Raw genomic sequence first — 20118 nt, forward strand, 5'->3', positions numbered from 1 at the left:
TGATTGTTGTTGTTGTTGTTGTGTTTTGCTTTGTTTTGTTTTGATTTGGTTTTTAATAACTTTTGGGGATATAGAGATTAGCTTGGGAGCTGATAAATCCTTCAAGCCATACCCACACGTGAAATGTGAGACAGTCTTGCTAGTCTGAAGTTCAAGAAAGAAAGGTCTATTTAAATTCTAGGTTATGTTTCTAAGTAAATAATTTTAAAAACACCTTTGGACCCCTTTTGAAGAAAGATACTGTGTAAGTACAGTAAGGTTCTTTACCATTTTTCAAAACATGCTAATAACTAAAAAATGTGACATTTAATAGCTTCCTCTCTCTTCTCTATTTCTTAAATTATTCAAGTTTGAAGTTAAATATTTTCAAATAGTAGAAAACACTTAAAGGACTTTTAAGGTGACAACACAAAAGTAACCTATAGACAAGTTCTCATTTTGACGTTGTCAAATATTAATTTGGAAAATAACGTATCATATGGTATGTTCAAAATATTTGTGATTTTTATCTCAGTGGGTGTTTTGGTGATATTGCTGTGAAGATGAAATGGCGTGCACAGTGGAGATGACAGTTGCAAAATCCATGTAACACAAACAACAGATGGTTATAGCTTTTTACTTTTGGACAGGACCTGGGCTCCTACACTTTTCTTCCTCCCTGGTAATATTTTCTTATTTTGGTTTTACAAGTACTGGCACAAGGAATTCAGTGGCCATGGATAAGGAGATTGAGAAGCTCTCTTAAATTGACCTATGTCCTTTGTTGTCAGGGACAAGCGTTTTTCTCCATCAGAATATGCAAAGCATTGAATTTTAATAACCTCATTTGGAGTGTCCTTGAAAGCAGAACTTATCAATTTACTGAATGCCTCATGGGCATGAGGGAATACTTCACATTTAGCCTAAAATACATGTAAAACATCTATGTCAAGTTAATTTGAGACTCACAGATAAAGGACAAGAAGTAATAATGAGGTGATACAAGAACAGAGCATTTTGAATCTTACTAACAAATGGAGATAAGTACAAAAAAGAGGTATCAAAAGTTAAATAAATAAACAAATAAGCAGTAGTTCAGTTTTTAAAATAAGACCTGAATGATAAGGAAGTCTGGTAAAGCCTCTGAAGGGTAGTGCAGCCACTTTTTGCATTTCTTGGAAGGTTTTGAGTTTTAGTAAAACTGCACCTTGCAGGGCAGTGTTCTGCAGTAGCAATTGCTGTTTTAAAGAGGCCTTCCCTAACGTTTAGAAAACACTCTTTAAAATGGTCATGGGAAGAAAGATTTAAAAAAGCAGATCTGTTCTAGACGATTTTATACTTTTTTTTTTTCAAACAGGTTTATCATCCCATCTCCAGGAGCAAGCTGGTTTTTTACTCTGCAACTTGTTATGTTTGGCTGAACAGATGAGATCTAATTGTTAAATATTCAATGACTTTTGAGGATCCAATTTTGTCAAATTTTCATGAAACGTAGTTTGTACTGGGATCTGTTAAGCCACACTCAAGAAGCCAGTCTCAAAGTTAAGGACATGCTCCCACTGAGAGAAATAAGGAGTTTTTTGTCATTTATTGTATGCTTATATTAATTTTGAATAATTGTCAGAAAGACATTATGTGACAAAGAATTCCCACTTTGTTTCTACCATGCTTTTACAGTATCCAAATCACAGATTATTAATAATGATTTGATACATATCATAGGAATATTTGTGCTAACCTTAATTTAATTAACTCAAGCCCTTTACTAAAACAGTTCTCATTTACATACAAGTAGGCAATGTGGACTACATCATGAATGTAGTCCTTTTTTTCTATTTAAGGCTCTGTGTTTGTCTTGATCTTCATTTGGGTTTGTAGGCAGGAATTTCTGTAAGTAAAGTAATCAATATTGACAGCTTTTTTATCTGCAAAGAAGATTCTTTTTTTTTCCTCCCACTTACTACCAAGTAAAGGGTCAAAGTCAAACAAAAATAAATAGCATGCCTCATAAAATATGTTTTCTAAGGGACTAAAACTTTGGGTTTGTTTAAGAAAGATAACAAGGGACAAACTTAGGCCTTTGATATGTTCATTGAGCTTTTAAAAGTTTGACGAAAGAATACTGATTTTGTGTGTACTAATAATGTTGGATTAGTTCCCGTATAGTTTTTCATATCACTGGATCATACAATGGCTGTATTTGTGATGTGTATCGCATAATTCAAAGGTAGTGAAACAATGGTCTAGTACAACTGGGAATTAGGAGATATTTAAGCAGATACCAGAGAAGTACTGTGGGGAAGGAAAGGTCTATCTGCTCAAGCTGTGTATACCATTGTAGTCACACCAGCACTTCAAATGAGATAATAAACCCAGCACTTTACAAAGAACTTATTATAGAAATTTACTGGTCCATTGTTTTGGAATGTCTAAGAACTATTCCTTTGTTTGTTTTGAAGGGTATATTTAAGGGAAACAGAGTTGTACTGATATGTTTAGAAGATATTCTAAGCCAATATCAAATGGCAACAGCAGAGATTTTTGCTGTGGTTTATAAAGATAGGTAGATTTGTAGTCATCAATAGAGGTAAGTGGACCAGAGTCTTAGTGACAGGCTTATGCTGATGCCAGGAAACCTACAGGAATCAAAGAATGAGGTGGTTTTAAATTGTTTTTTATAATTACTTCAGTCTTTTAACTGATTAACTGGTTTTGAAGATTTTTGCAGAGATCATATACAACACATGTAGATAAACATATATATCATATGAATAATTTTTGATCAGTCAGAACCTTTTCATCTAACAGTGATATTCTATTAAGATTATATATGTCAAAGAGCACAAACAGCTGCAGCTTTAGTAGTTAATATATGTTTTGTTGATGCATACAAGCAAAAGAAAAGCTTACCTTTCTTTTACACAAACTTTGGCAAGGTTTTTTTAATGGTCAAGAAACAGTTATGTATTTTCACTGCAGTTTTACCTGACTTTTGTTTGCTTGAATATATACTATGACTAGACAACCAAATGAAATAATGTAATTTAAATAGGAGACTCTATTGTGAAATAAGATGTTGATTTCCTCATATAGTTCAAACACTTCTCGCAACACTTTCCCACTGATGATGGAAATGTGCTCTGTTTGGTTTTCTACTTGTACTGCTTTGAAACACTTATCATTAAGTACTTTGACTTTTAGAAAACTTTGAAGGAAGTAGTACTACCCTTCCAGCTTTTTAACAATAGTAACTAGAGATTATATGGACAAGATTAATGTCTTTCATATTCCTCAGCATTGGCAACTAGATCTGATCCAGTTGTCTAGACATCCTCTGTTGTCACTCAGTAAAAATGGGAATTTCTGATTCATCCCTTCCTATGTTAAATGTCCAAAACACATCAAATGAATGATGTTTCAGAAAGACTTCTCTGATTTGTGAATGCTAAAGGAGTCTAGAGGAAGAGTTCAGATGTCCGTTTTGCACAAATATGCTAATATTTTATATTATATTTGACTCCCTAGAGACCCTGAAATCTAAAAATGATATGTACCAATGGTTGGTGGTTTTAAGCTGTTCTGATTAAGATTTGATTTTCTTCTTTAATCTTCCTCTTATATGCTGCACATGTTATAATTCTCCTATATTTCAGTGTCACTGGCTCAGTTGTACTAGGTTTGATACTGCTAAAAATACCTGGTAATTTAAAGATTACCTATTAGCTTGTAAATCTCTAATCTTGCAATGACTTTCATTGTACCCATAATTCCCTTTCTTCCATCAGCAGCTAAGAAAAAAACACGACCGGGATAATAGCTGGTTTGTCTAATAATTGACCAAGTTCACATTCTTTTGTAGCTTTTTATAAGCTGATAGAAATCTATGGATCTGTTATATTTACTTCTGTGAATGATTTGAAAACTGAATACACTTAAGTCTCTTTGTAACAAGATCCCCAAACGCTTCCCTATCAGTATCAGCCGGCAGTGCCAATTTTGTCATGGTATAAACCTTACTCATACTCTTCTTCTGTGGAGGACTCTGTTTTTCCAGGAACAGAATTTACTTCGCTGAATTTTTTTCTCCTTTTAAAAAGAATGAGCTTCTCTGTCCCACGCAAGCTGCTTCAAGATTTGCAGATGTATCCTAGCTTTTATCTTGTTATTTTCTACATTGTAGTATATAACTTAATGTCAGGACTTTCAAAGGACTGCAATAGCTTAGGGTAGGACTAGCACAAGTGAAGGTGGTGGCTGTCCTGTTTGACCTTCCCTAGAAGGGGGAGTAATCTTGTGTCCTTGGAAGTCAAAATTCACTCAGAAAAGCTTCAAGAGCAGTTCAGTTCTAAATTGTCTGAATTATTGGCATATACCCAAATGACCGAATTAATCCCTCCTTACTGTGATGTTGCTAGGCTTTGAGTTTGTGTAATGAAGCAGCTGAATCTGTTGTTATTTGCCTAATCAGAATAGCTGTAATTTCCAGAGCAGCAAATAAATAAAGTTCAGGAGGTTTTACTTCTGGATATTCCACTTAAAGACTGTCTTTGCAGGAGCTATTCAGTCCGTAAGAAACCATACTCTATAAATGTTACCATGAAACATTTGATTAAGGAACATAAGGTTTTAAAGCTGGTGCAAAGAGGCATGACATTACTTCTGGTGAAATAAGATTTTTTATTTAGTTAGTTATTTAGTTAGTTTACATGGACTTCTGCAGAGCAAAACCTGTAAAATAAAAGAATTAAAGTAAAATAGCTACGTTATTGATAAAGAAGTCATGTGCTACATATAGTGAATCTGCAGGTGATCTTTGAATTTATAGCCAAATGTTCTAGAGTCACGCTTTGGCTAGTGACACTAGAAGAAATAAAAGAATAAAGCAAAACTTAGAAGAGATTAATCAATACACATAGTGATGAATGACAGTTTTCACTGAGGATGTTATGCTCTTTTCAGAGGCAGGTGAAATAACTGCCTGGGACTCTGTTCCAAGTATGGGCACCATGGTGCCGATCCTGCAATATGTGCTCGATTTTAAACACCTTAGTGATCTCCTAAAGTTCAAAGCTAAAATACATTTTTAACCTGCTTCAAGACAACATATAAACATGTTTATATATTTATGCAAATATGTTTATCCATAGGTGTTTGTAACATCAAGATCTCTTGACAGTGTACCTTCAATGACTTAAGTGCTCCCAGAGGCACTCATTAAAATCTCATTTTTATTTATGTCAACCTTAAAAAGACATTATCCATAAATGATTCATGTATTTTCTCCAAAATAAAATATAAATGAAATATAGGAGATTAGTTTTGAGGATTTACAGTATTTGTGCAAAACTGGTGATTTTCGCTTTATTAAATTAATCATTTGATTAAACTCCTGACTTATTTGGCAGTAAGTTTATCTCTGCTTCATAAATAAAAAGTAAAAATCTAAGGACACCGTACAATTTCACCTAAAGTATGAGTCTCTAAACTTCAATTTTAATTTACTGGATTTTGTAGACTTCCAGTGCTGAAAAGTGCGCTGAGGAGTGGAGAATCAGGCACTGTGACAGCAAGGATCACTCTGATTATTCATTGAAGCAACAAACTATTTTGCAAAACACTTTCAGGTAATGGCCTGAAATTGTATGATTCTCATGTGAGAAGAGAATTTAGTCAACGTCAGAGAGGATTGTAAGGGGCTGATGGCCTGAATAATCAGGTTTGATTAACACATTTTTATTCTCACAGGAAGTTAGAGAAAATAAAAAAAAAAAAAAAAGTCTGACCAAAAAAACCCACAAACACCTCATTTCTATGGGCTAGATTTGCAGAAGGACTACACATCCCAAAATGTGATGGGGAAATTCATCTCAGAGCAAGGCCCAATGTGCATTATGCGACTATATGTACAATGAAGAGCAACATGGTCCAGCAATTGGGCTTATACTAAATTAAAAACTGTAGAGTTCCAATTTTTTTAAAACAGTTTGGTAGACCTGCTACACCACTGGGACACCCACAAGTCTATGGGGCCAGATGGGATACATCCAAGGGTGCTGAGAGAGCTGATGGTCATGGAGCAGATCATCCTGAGTGACATCATATGACACATAGAAGAAAACCATACGATCAGGCCCAGTCAACCTGGGTTTGTAAAAGGCACGTCCTGTTTGACCAACCTGACCTCCTTCTATGACAAGGTGACTCACCTAGTAGATGAAGGAAAGGCTGTGGAAGTTGTGGTAGACTTCAGTAAAGCCTTTGACACCGTATCCCACAGCATTCTCCTGGAGAAGCTGTCAGCTCATGGCCTGGATGGGTGTACTCTGCAATGGATATAGAACTGACTGGATGGCTGGGCCCAAAGAGCTGTGGGGAATGGAACCAAATCCAGTTGGCAGATGGTCACAAGTCATGTTCCCCAGGGCTCAGTGTTGGGATCAATTCTGTTTAATCTCTTTATCAATAATCTAGATGAGAGGATTGAGTGCACCCTTAGTAAGTTTGCAGACGACACCAAATTGGGTGGGAATGTTGATCTGCTGGAGGGTAGGATCGCCATACAGAGGGATCTGGACCAGCTGGATCATTGGGCTGAGGCCAATTGTATGAGGTTCAACGAGGGCAAGTGCCAGGTCCAGCACTTGGGTCACAACAACCCCGGGCAATGCTACAGGCTCGGGGAAGAGTGGCTGGAAAGCTGCCTGGCAGAAAAGGACCTGGAGATGTTGATTGACAGCCAGCTGAACATGAGCCAGCAGTGTGCCCAGGTTGCCAAAAAGGCCAACGGCATCTTGGCTTGTATCAGGAATAGTGTGGCCAACAGGACTGGAGAAATGATCATGCCACTGTACTCAGCACTGATGAGGCCCCACCTTGAATAGTGTGTTCAGTTTTGGGTCCTTCATCATAAGAAAGACATTGAAGCACTAGAGAGAGTGTAGAGGAGGGTGACGAAGCTGGTGAGGGGTCTGGAGCACAAGTCTGATGAGGAGCAGTTGAGGGAACTGGGGCTGTTTAGCCTTGAGAAAAGGAGGCTGAGAAGAGACCTTATCACTATCTACGACTACCTGAAAAGAGGTTGTAGCATGGAGTGTTGGTGTCTTCTCCCGAGTAGCAAGTGATAGGACAAGAGGAAATGGTCTCAAGTTGTGCCAGGGGAGGTTTAGTTTGGATATTAGGAAAAAAATCTTCACGGAAAGGGTTGTCAGACATTGGAACAGGCTACCCAGGGAAGTGGTGGAGTCACCATCCCTGGAGGTGTTTAAAAGGCATTTAGACAAGGCTCTTAGGGACATAGTTTAGTGCTGGAGTTAGGTTAGGTTACGGTTGGGCTTGATCCCAAGGGTCTTTTCCAACCAAAACGATTCTATGATTCTATGGTAATGAAATGCAATATAGTACCAGATGACCTGAAACAAAATGTTTGCAATTATTTTGAAAAGCTAAGAGGAAGAATTAGATCATGGGAATACTGGATAGTTATATTTCTAATTTGTTTATTTGTATGACAGAAGACATTTAGATATTTTAGACTGATTTATTTGAAGAGTTTTAATTGAACTGAAAATTCCGAGACTTGAAACTTTTATTTCAGCTTGGGAATAAAATGAATGTTAAATCATAAGAGTGTTTCATGCAATGCTAGTTTTAATTTTATATATTGTTCCTTTTAAATCAAATAGCATGCCACAAAGATAGCGTATGTGGTAGTGATTTTCTTGTCTTTGACACAGCGCCATAGATTTTACCCGTGCAAAGAGTGTGCAAGGTTATATAAACCATTGCCATTGTGATTTAGAAGGTTTTCATATTTACTTACTCAAATGTAAACAGTAACCTGAGTGCGAAGCACTTGACCCTAGGCTCAGAGAAACAGAGCTGAAGTGGCATATGGGATTAAGACAAGAACAAATTCATATAATAGAATTTCTTCTGGATCATTTCTCCTGATGTTATAAAAAATTTACCTGACGAGGTCTTCAGATATACATATTGCCTAGATCATTCAATTTTCTAACCAAATGCTTTTCAGTAGGATGTATTAAAACTGACTCAAGAAGCATAGTTCCCCCTGTGGGAAGAAAATAATTATTTCATTAGGAAACCTAAGTAATATTCTCCTCACAGGCATACATATTAAGTCCTTGCAGAAGTGGTATATTTCATTGGATTGTTTTAATACATTCTGGCTGAATATCAACATAACTCCTTAGATGAAAGGTGGCTCCAGGAATGCATGATATATAAGCAGCATCAGTAACACAAATAATGAGAAGCCTAAATTTTAATGGGCACTAATTTATTTTGAATTTATGATGCATCATAATCATTAGAAGGAAGCTGCTTCACATTACTTGGTGGAGAATAAATTTTTTGCCAGTGGTGGGTGGTTTTATTTCTTCATACCGGGTAAGAAAATATGTGTAGTTCAAAAGCCACACAAATATTATCTTGAAGTGCAATAAGATGGCACTAGGTCACCAAGTCACTTCATGTTGCTTTTTGCAGCAGAGTTTAAATATTCCCTATATGTGTAATATATGTAAGTAAATTTATGTGTGTAATATATGGAATACATGTAAGCAAACCTGATCTAGATCCCCCCCCAACCTCCTATTATTAGAAGACCTTGTCCATGGAGATGTATCCTTTGTTGCTACAAGGGAAGTGGCTTGTAGAGAACATTATAGATGTTGTTTCCTGCCTAGTTCAGGCAAAATACAAATGCCATAAAAACCTTTGCCCAGCTCCCTCATAATGTATTCCTTTTCCACTGTTGAAGTCCCAGGCTTCCTCTACTCATTTTTCACGAATCTTTCACATATTTTATGAAATATTGTTTTCATAGCGGAAGGCATACTTTCCCCCTCATTGGAGGAAGTCATCATGTTTTGATTGACTATAGTCCATGGAAAGTGTATTTGTTGATCCAGTCCACAAAAGAAATAGCATGTGACTATACATAGGAAACATCTAAAATTTTGAAAGACTTATCAGGTAAAGCTCTCTCCATAGTAGATGGAAATCTAAAAGTGTCAACTTCATGACAAATTCAACTCTGATGACAAAAAATACGTGAGGTGGGTACAGGAATATGCAAAAATAAACTGACATCTGCTCAGATAATGTAGATATAAAAACTATATATGTGATTTCTCTTTCAATTCTGTTGGATAGACTTATTCTCAGGCATGTGTATTTTGCTGTAAAAGGCTACAAAAAAAGAATGAGAAGAGATTAGAACTCAAATTACTGATCAATTGGTAAATATTTTCTTGAAGATTACTATTTTTAAAATGCAGCAAAATATGGGGTGTCTTAAGTTTAAGTAAACTGGCAAATGTTCTGATCTGAACCTGTGGGACACTTCCAGAGTTCTGGACCTGTTGTCTCCAGAGGTTCCCCTTCCTCTAACATGTAATAAAGGCTACTTGTTCAGGCTCAGCTGAAATAAATGCACTGAAAGATGGAAAAAAATCACATAAATCTTGTTACTATTATTGATCAAGAGGATAATCTTATGATAAATTTTTCTATTTGTTATTGTAATTTTGGGGTTTTTTGTCATGTTTCTAGCTATTTAACAGCTTGTATTACTTTTAGTCTTTTTGACAGGGAAAACAGAATATTCAGTGTTACCTTTACATATCATTCTGTAATTAAACAGACTTTCTCAACAGACATACCGCTTATTTTTTTCACTTGTCTGAAAACAGAAAAAAAAAATCCCCCTCCCCTAAAGATCTCACTTTTAATTGACAAATGAGTGTACTTGTCCCTCTTCCGACCCCCGCTCTGGTTTCTTAGTCTCCCCTTGTGCAAAATACTGGGTGAAGTGCAAATTCTGTACCTAGTATGATCCCATTAATATACTACCATTGCACTTACACTCTGAACACCTTAGATGCCAAAACCTAAAGAGAATGCTCAGATCCCCCTTTGTATATCATTGAAACACAAATAAATTCACTTCCCCTCCCTCTCTCTCTCTTCCCTCCCTCTTCTTGTTACCACAGTATATTTGGAACTAAATATTATTCAGATATATTTACCTTATGCAGTTCTTCAGACATGACCTCATTTACAGGCTCCGAAGGAACACAGGAAATTCCCACTCTTTTAAGGTTCTAATTTTTACCACTGAAAGTCTTCATATGCATTTTATTGGATATTATTAAAATACGATTACAATGAAAGTAATGATAAAGTAATGTTTTAGAAAAAAATGTCTATAAAATACATTTTAAGCTTCATGTTATGTAAGTGTTAAATAGAAAATGCATTTGGAAATAATCTGGCAATGTTATTGACAATGACTTATATATGATAAATTTTCAGGACAAATTCCAAGTTATAAATACATCCAGATTTATACTTCTTGTTGCATATATTCTAAATATGTAGATGAGGTTTAATGATCCACTTGTGATCCATAATTCACCATAAGTGGTGCACAGAAACATCATAGGTAGTAGACTGAGTATTTTCAATTTGGATTTTAATTATACAATGCAAAAATTGAGACCAGAAAGGAATATGATAAAGGAGCAACTAAGCAGCAGCATGTATCTTGTGCTTTCTCTGAAATTACATATTATTGCCTGTAAGAATATACACAGAATCATTTCCAAGCTGAGTTAGGTATAATATTATTCTGGAGGAAAACTAACTGTAGGATGATGTGCAGGGAAAAATGGGATATTGTATGAACATTAATATGATGGGCAATTTGTAGAAGACAGAGAAATCCAAATGACGATATTAATCTTAACTGAAGTTGGCTGAATTTTTCACAATGAATGCATTATCTGGAAAATGTACTGATTTGAGTTGCAGAGAATATACCCTACATTTGTAAGAACTACTAAATAGCCCGTGCAAGGTCTTCTGAAGATGTTTGTTTTGATTTTTGGTCTCTGTGATGTCTGCTAGGCTTCCAAATGACAAAGTATTATTCTGCTTCCAGGAAAAGTAGCCAGAGATTTTTAAGAAGGTGTGTAAAAATCATGAAGGATAATAAGGAATAACAAATAGGAAATAATGAGTAATTAACATTTATGAATATTGTGTTCACATGTGCACACACAGATTTGTGGAAAAAGTCATTGCTCGAAGAGGAAGAAAGAAAAATGGGTAATATATGTAACTAGCCAATAACATGGTTTAGGAAAATATCTATTATGAATCAAAATAAATATTAATATTAGCAAGCACTGGTTTTGTTGTTGTTTATTTGTTTTTTCTTGCCAGCAATTAGGTCTGAGATTCACAATGTATTTCTTATTTTCAAGTTACTATAATTGTCGTCGTGACAATGGTATACTGCAACCTCTGTCTTTCTTTTCAGTTTTATGTTCTGCAACAATACAAACATCCTCCCTTTGTAACAGCAGAACTCGTTTGTCAAGTACTTTCTATTAACTGTGTGCGTGTGTGTATGTCTGTGTGTGATACAACTAGTAGCAATACTGGATAGCTATGAAAGTAGACGTATTAGGTAGGATTTATTTTAGTCTTTTCAGAAACTTGATGCTTCTTCCAGTACAAGTGCTCAAACACAAATACTATCAAATTGAACTAAGTCAAAAGAAGAAGCAACCACTGAGATTAATGGATAATACTTCAAGCATAAAACCTCTGGATAAAAAAATACTAAATATTTCTATTGGAGCATTTCTATAGTTAGAGTTATGCCTCCTGAAATTCCAGGTGAAACCCTGAAAAGGATATAAATTTAGTGGTTTATTATTAATACCTTCATATTAACTATTGCTATAGAGAATTATATTTGCTCATATTTATATATTTATATTATTATCTTTGCTGTATTTCCAGAGAGGAAAAATTAGCAAGTCCTTGTTTCATTTTTCTTTTGAAAGAGAAGAACCTTTTATGGCACAGGTTCGTTGTACCTGTGAACAGTAATATTATTTAGGTGAAATCCCCAACTCATTTTTGGGTCTGAAAAGCGGTGTTAGATTCATGCAAGCACACAAAGTTCCAAGGAGTGAAGTTAATTATGGTTAAATACTAAGCTAGAAAAATCTTCTGCAGGAAACTTTCGGTAGTTCTTCCAAGTACCTTATATTTGCCACTGAATTTTCTAATGTTCGTGTTAATACACTATAAGACATTTACGGCTTAAGTTACAAGCTGGTTGCATAGTTATTTCTGAGAAGAAAAAAACAGTTTTCTGAGAAGATCATTTGCAATTCATATATCATGTCTGATGCTATTTCCAGCTATCCCAGTTACAGAGGCATGCAGGACACTTTGTGAAATATGCACCTGATGTTAAAATATCTCTGTTTATATGCATCTCTCTTACAGGTGCTTTGGTTCCATCTCATCATTAGCTGGTTCCCTCCTTTCTTCTTTCTTGGTTCTTGCCTTTTTCCAGGTTGAAAGACTATTTTTTTCCAAATATATATGCATGGTCTTTGCTTCACTCAGTGATCTTGAAGGAAGCAGGAATAGAAATATAAGAAAATTTTTTAAAATGCTGAAATATTTTTCTGCATCTGACTTCATTTCACAGTAAGTGTGTCAATGCAAAATTTGGGCGGTTAATTTTGGGACACGACTTTTTTTTGTAGTCGACGACCATAAATGTTTCTGAAACCTGCAGAGTGTTCAGCAGCTCATAGATTACACTCATTTATTTCTTATTAAATATTATGAAGTTTCATATTGCTAATTTCAAAAAAAATGTCATAAATCATCTTAAAGTCTTCTGCTTTGTGATCAAGTGTTCCAGCCTTTGATGAAAAAAATTCTGTAGCACAGCATGCAAAAGATAATTAATAGAAAAATTGATACGAATCCATGTAAATAATAATCAGCATGACTACTCCTTGATTAAAAGCTGGGCAATTTCCCAACTTCTTTAAATTCATAGATATAGAGTAATTTGTTAACTTGAAGATAAGTTTTCTAAATTACATGGTCCATAACTCCCTACATATTTGCACCCTAGCAAGCAAGAAAAAAAACCCTTAAAACCATTCAACAGCTTTGATCAAAGGTCTCTGATGTATCACTGGAAAAACAAACAAATGAACAAAATACCCCAAACTAACTAACAAACAAACAAACAAAACAAAGCACAGATCAAGGATCTCTAATTTCTACATAAAAGCCGTATATTTAAAGCAAGCGTCAGCACCACTAATCATTTATTTATGTTTCTTCTGGACATTTCAGGAAAAAGCTCATATTTGCAGCCCGACATACATGTTCCTGACTTGAGCACATCAGTTCAAAATTATGAGATATAACCTTTTGCAGGGAAACACCATGAGGAAGCAGCCAGTGTGCTGAGGCACTCTGCCATCGCCCAGGCTCCTATGGGTTACCACAGACATGATTATTGTATTTGTCATAAAAGTCCCAAGGAATACCTGAAGGTCAAATTAATCCTCATTAGTAATCGAAAGACAGAAACTTAATAGAATTCAAGGACCCTGCAGGACACAAGTGAGAATGTGTGCATTCAGGGTAATGACACTGAGGAAATGTAGTTAGAAGAGGGGAAGTGGTGAGCAAAGTGTGATGGATGGTTGAACGACCGACTGATCACTCCCCGGCATGCTGTGCTTCAGCTGCTGAGCTATCTTAACTCGTGGCTTAGCAACCCTAACTCAACGTTATCCATTTCTTTTTGGTGATTTTTATTGCAAAAGCATTTTTTACTCTTTTCTGTCAAGGTTACTATATTATCTGGGTTTATGGAATCAGTGCAACCAGTTGTAAATGTTATATGAAATAGAAGAAAAATACTGCCAAATGCACAGAGGAACTACAGAGAAAGCTTTAAAGCAATTGTTGAACTACGTTACCTTTGTTATTTTTATGCAAACACAAAAAAAGTGTCAGAAATGCAGGTTACCATTCCCAGGAAGGTGATAAAGAGTCTAACACTTAAATAGTTGCATGACATTTTAATATTATAAAATTCATTGGTACTTTTAATTTTTTTTTTCTATCTGTCTTTTCTAAGTGCCTATCAAAGAGTATTTAGCCAAAGGTAGAACTAGAGATGACTGTCACAGAATGCTCACTTAGTCCTGCTTGCAAAAAGCAGCATATTTTTAAAGCATTTTCCAACTTCATGAACATGGTTTTGACATGACCAGAACCAATTGTGACTTTCTTTTCCTCTGAATACCAGAGATGACATTCAAATAGCAGTACCAAGCACTCGCTTAAAGCATTTTTTGTCGAAGAAGTAGTTCTAAAGTGAAAGGTAAGGCTCTACTCTGGCAAAATATTAGGGATTATTTGCCAAACAAAGCAAATGAGCTCCTGCAAGTGGATTTTATATTTCATTTAAAAAAAAAAAAAAGTCTGATATTAGCAAGTTGTTGATCCTAATGTGAATTCTTGGCTTTTCTAAGCCTGCAGGAAACAGAAATAAAAATAAAGCCAGACTGGAAGGATATCTGCATTGACTCTACAGAGCAGATGGCTGAAAACATACTTGTGTTTAAATCACTTGACTTGACAGGATGCGATCTACAATATTGCATTAGTACAACTTGAAATATTATTATTGCATTTATTTTCAACTTCTTTCAGCAATTCACTTTATTTAAATATGTGTCATATTGTCCAGACTGAGTCATTTCAGGTTACTTTGGATCAATGACACTACGAACACTGTATGATACTGTCAATATATGTTCATCTCTAGTTCCATACTAAAAATAATGCAGATAGTAAACTAAAAAGCATAAATGCACTGACTGTATGTGAAAAAAATTACAGATGTGAATGATCTTTAATTACATGACTGTATAATAGCAGTGAGGAACCAAACCAGGACAAATAAATTAAATAATAAAACCAAGATTATATGCTTTTAAAAAAGCTTTCATTCCTACAGTGAATATAGAATAGAGCCAAAGATGATCTTATTAGAGACATAAAAGACAGTTATGACAGCTTGATACTGTTACAAAGCAATCCCTAATATTGTAACCATACTGACTAGGTATTATACTTTCAAGATGTAGGACATTTTTTCATCCCTCACATAAAGTGCTGTCTATTTATGGGAGAACCGTCTAAAGTAAATATTTTTTTTTCATTTTGGTAAGAAAAAAAATTAGGGAAAAGGGAAAAGGCAGCAAGAATTCTAGTGTCCTAGATTCTCTTCCTCTTTTAAATTAATGGAGTACACCTAATACATTTGGAATTATAAATGTTATTCTACCTGAGAGCTGAGCAAGATATAGATTTTGTGCTTAATAAATCTTCCTTTATTCTATTTCATGGCCTTAAAACTGATCTGCCTGTACTATTACCTCAAGGTGTTAGGAAATAGAAATATTTTAATCTGGTTTGCATCCTTTAAGCTTTTAGAGGTACTAGATATAAAGTTGTTGCATTGTCTCCGGAGTCAGATAATTTTTTGAAGGGTATATTTTCTTAGGGCTGAAAAAAGTTAATAAATAGTTGTGTGTATATGAGTGCATGTGTATCTCTGAGAATGTAACTATATGAGAAAGAGTATTAAATTTTTATTGCATAGTTTGAGCTCTCTTCATTTCCACAAAAATAGCAAGCAGTATATTTTTTTCAAAAAGAAACTTTAATATTTGATTTATGTTTAAACCATATTAGCACAATAAGCATAATTTAAGTGGAAAAAAGTCATTATTTCTTCAAACATCTGATTTTAAAATCTAATTATTATTCAGTTATGTAGTCTTTTCATTGCTTTTTATTTACAACACAGCTTAGCAGAATAAGGGAGATTTATATAGTGACTGAAAAGTTAAACTTGGAGGTGAAAGGAAAATATGGATTATTACTACCTTTGTTATTATAAGAAATAATTACTCTCATTTGTAAGCAATATTTTTCTCCTGAGAGGTCTTGGTATTCACTGAAGACCAGCGAAAGCAGCTTTGCCCTCACATTTTGCACAATACATACGTGCAAGCGAATGTTCTGCTGAGCCATCAAAACAGAAAGTAGGTGTCACATTATTATAGAATTTGTATAAAACATCATAAACATCTCCCAAATGCATGAGCCAGTCTCTGCTTACATAGCTGAAATGGCTTTTGCCATCTTTCCCTTGACATATAACGAAGAATGTGAAAAGCTGCTATTTTTTCTTGTCTTCTTCTAAAGCATTTGTGTCCTGCTGCACAGCCTTTCCTGAAATGGTTTTTCAGTGGTGCTGGTTATAGTTGCTGTCTTATTCCTTCTCACAGTCTGGTCATTTGCCTCAAACAGAAAGATATAAAACAAAAATACAGCCAGGAGACTGTTAGCATATTATGATAATGCTTTTAAATTTGTTTTAGGAAGTGTATAGTCTTTTGTGGCTGATGGTTTGTAGGTGCTAAGGGAGAGATCGGAGTAAATATTCTTGTGGGCTTCCTGACTTAACATCTGTTATGTGGTTACTTCAGATGTCTGGAAAGTAGACTCAGAGATCTAGCAGTCCGTTAGTGCATTAACATGCATTAATGTATAGCATGATTTTGGCAGTGGTACAGTACTTAAACAGCTTGATCTTCCTTCTGCTAAAAAGAAAAAAATATGCACAGAATATAGATACATCCTAGCCTGTGAACATTGCTTAAATAATTTTGGAAGCTGTTAGATGTGAAATGGAATTTGTGCATGGCTATAAAATGTATGGTGGCAAGCAAACAGCTGGAATTTATGCATACTCATATACTTTAAGGTATGAATATGCATCATTTTATGAAACTCCAAAAGCAAGTATATACACAGATGTCACAAGAAAATATTTAACCTACTCATCAGATTGGAAGAGTTCCTAGATAACTTAAGGAGTAAGCTTAAACTAACTTTATGGCTTATAGAACAATTAATATTTCCCACATGCACAAATTTTAAATCAAAATATTGGGATATACTAAAAGAAAACTCCAAATTAACTGGAGCTGTGGTGGTGAATACACATCATTAACTTAAGGAAAATGTCTCAAGGAGAATATTACATTTAAAGGGATTTTAAATTCATAATGCATTCCAGATTTAGGTCATTTGAAAGTACAGGGCTCAGACCCATCTGACAGCTTTGTCTTTCCTCTGGTGTTGTCATCCACTGCCTACATAAATTAATACGTCCATATTTGACTTCTGGCTAACAGGTCTTGTAGGTGAGGCTAACATTGCATGCTTTGATCTGAAAAGGTGTAAGTTACAGTCCTGGCCTAACTGCCACAGTTTAGATCCACAGATGTCCAGTTTTCTTGTTCCTAGTAAAGAACTGTTTGCAAAATGATCTCCCTCGAAGGACTGTACTATGAAACTTGCCGTTTCTGGAAACTCCCCCAAAAAACAAATCAGCCGAAAACTAAAGACAAACCTCTTCCCCAAATCCCTAAACAAACAAGAATCTTGCTCATTTTCCTGTTCTACAGGAGAAGGAAGGAAGGACTGATGGAAAAGTATTAAAGAATATGATTATTATAGTCAGTACTCTTCTGGGGTGAATATTACAGCAGAGCTCATCTTTGTCCTTGATTATTGTTGGAAAACTTTGTCAGTGCTGTGCAATGCTGTCTTTTTGATCAATATTTTTATTCAAAATGCTAACAATATAGCAATATCGCACAGCAATATTTTTTTAATGCAATTCTTCTCTTTCCAACACTTGATAGTCTGCTATGTGTCATTTGGTCTCAAACCTATCCTTCTGGCTTTTCATGCTGTCTTTGTGTAATGTGAAAGGAAACGGATTGGTAACAGGTCTATCTAGATCATTACTGGAGTATTTATATAAGGGTACAATTCAAGGTGCTGCCTGTAGTGAATAAATCTGTAAAAAGTAGGGTCAAATATTCACCTGCTATAATATCCCAATCCTAGATTTTTTTCCTAAGGATCAGCAAAGGTATATCTTAAGTAAGACTACAACAAGGCAACATTTATTACAGTAGTAATTTTGGGGGGAGATCAGAATACTAACAAATACTAAACAAATTTTGATGTGCTCAGATCAATTTTGTAAATACTTCCATCTCATCACAGGTAAAATAAATTGAAAATAATTTTAAAAATAATGATTTTGCTGTCTTCGAAGTTAAATACTGTTATTGTATTTAGCTGTGATAACAATTAAACCTCTTTACTCCCATAAAATTGCCTGAAATTTAATTTATTTTCAAAAATATAAATATTACTTGATATTGAAATGAAACTTTTTGCTTTGAGTTCAACAAAGAGTTCAAGTACAAAGGAGCTTTTTTGACCCAGAAGAAATATTTGTATTGTTCACATATTTCAAAATGGCTTTCTTTCTAATTCAAACATGAGCCAAACTGCTGATTGTCCAAATATAGCTCTATAAATAAAAAAATCATGATTGAAGTTATGCTTCACCATACTTATGAGAGCCCAAGTTTATTAAGACAGGAAAAGTAAACATGATATATTTGAGAAGTGTTTGGAGTGTAATTTGTCTGTCCTTCATGTTTCACTGCTTTCTCTATATGGCCTGAAAGGAGAAACACCAGCTCGTCACTGTTCTGCTCAGCGGTTCCCCCAAATGAAATAAAGAAGTGTTAGGTATCTCATGGTATAAACTGTCAGTGAAATGTTTTAGTGCTTCATATGTGATTTCAAATCTTATAATAAATCTCCGGGCTATTGTATATTTGGTGGGGCATTCCATGCTGTGGATTTTCAAGTCTGCTGGTTTTGATATACAGTTGTGCTTAAGTGGCAGTTCAGTGAACAGCAGAGCCTGGTCTCCTGTGCTTCTGTGTCTGGAAGATGAGCCCTAATGCCTTCAGTCTGAGAATCCTTCACCTTCCCAGTAAAATAGCCACCCTGTTTATCCTCTATTTCCTCACATACCTTGAACGATACAACTGCCTGGGCAAGAAGAGAGATTGCTTTTGCTGGTGGGAAGCTGAGTGTATTGGCCAATGTCTGTGCTGCCTGGACAGGAACACCTTAAAACTGTTAGCAGTACATCAGATGATTTGCAGTGAAATCAGATGCAGTGCTTGGCATTCCACTTTATGTCAGATGCCTGCTTGATCTTGAGTTTGAAATTTATTGCTTTTTGTTATGGATGTTTTTATTTCTCAACTGGATACATTTAGTTATTGCAAAAGCAAGACTATGGTTTGGGCCAAATATAGTGCAGTCAGATGGTATGCAAGTTTACCTAAAGAGCCTTGACAACCTCTTAATCTTGATATGTAGGATGCCATCTATTCCAGTCACGGGCATTTAAAAAAAACATATAATGCATGTCATGCTAAATTGCATACTAGATGTTTGTTTAGTGTGGATGTAATTACACCATAAACTGGATTGCAGTTGAAACTGAAAAATGGACTTGGAGCAATATTTTTTAATTTTATAGGTCTTTGTGCTAAACCACATCTTAGATTTTCCCACACAACATAATAGTCATCTTACTACCCTTCTTTCTGGAAGAGATAAGGGAAAACAAGCCTCAGGGGCCAGAGACTTACATTCTGATTTGACAATATTTTTAAGTCTATGTGTAGTTTAAGTAGAGGTCCAGAACATGCTACAGTACTAAGGTCAATTATTAGTTTGCTTGCCTGGAGATTCCTCCTGTTCTGTGAGTTGGACTTTTGATATCTGTCTCATACTTGAAATTCTTCAGTCCTTGCACTTTCAAAACTTTCATTGACCGATCTCAGTATTGAGTGCTTGTGAACTGTAACAATCCCTCTTGCTCGTCTGATGTCTTTAATATTTTGGTCAGTCTCCATGACTAATCAATATTTATATTGTCATGCAGGCAATATATCTACATCCAAGCTCATGTGTCTGCAGACTCACAGAGTTTACTTGTAAGACAAATTGGTATAGAAAGAGCTAAACATTTTCCAGGATGGAAAAGGAAAGCATTCCAACATGTCCAAAATACAAAGACATGTATGATAGAGTAACTTGTTACGTGTTGTACTTTGTTTCTACCAACAGGTCCAATAAGCAGTATTTTGGTGAATAAGTATGGTAGCCGGCCTGTGATGATAGCAGGAGGTATCCTGTGTTCATTTGGAATGATTGCTTCCTCTTTCTGCAATAGCGTCGTGGAACTTTACATATGTATTGGTGTTGTTGGAGGTAAGAGTCCTGTTTAAAAGATACATTCTATTCTATTCT

The 20118-nt window shown here is 35.2% G+C and overlaps 1 protein-coding gene across 1 annotated transcript in view; it reads left to right on the top strand.

Annotated features, from left to right (window-relative positions):
• SLC16A7 (solute carrier family 16 member 7) overlaps window positions 1-20118 on the top strand; it is an 83343-nt gene that overhangs the window by 52228 nt on the left and 10997 nt on the right. Inside the window, exon 3 of the mRNA XM_065636224.1 lies at window positions 19936-20079. Coding sequence (XP_065492296.1) covers window positions 19936-20079 — 144 coding nt within the window. The remainder of the gene's footprint in view (window positions 1-19935; window positions 20080-20118) is intronic.

This window comes from Caloenas nicobarica, chromosome 1 (assembly GCF_036013445.1).
Source record: "Caloenas nicobarica isolate bCalNic1 chromosome 1, bCalNic1.hap1, whole genome shotgun sequence".
Taxonomy (NCBI): domain Eukaryota; kingdom Metazoa; phylum Chordata; class Aves; order Columbiformes; family Columbidae; genus Caloenas; species Caloenas nicobarica.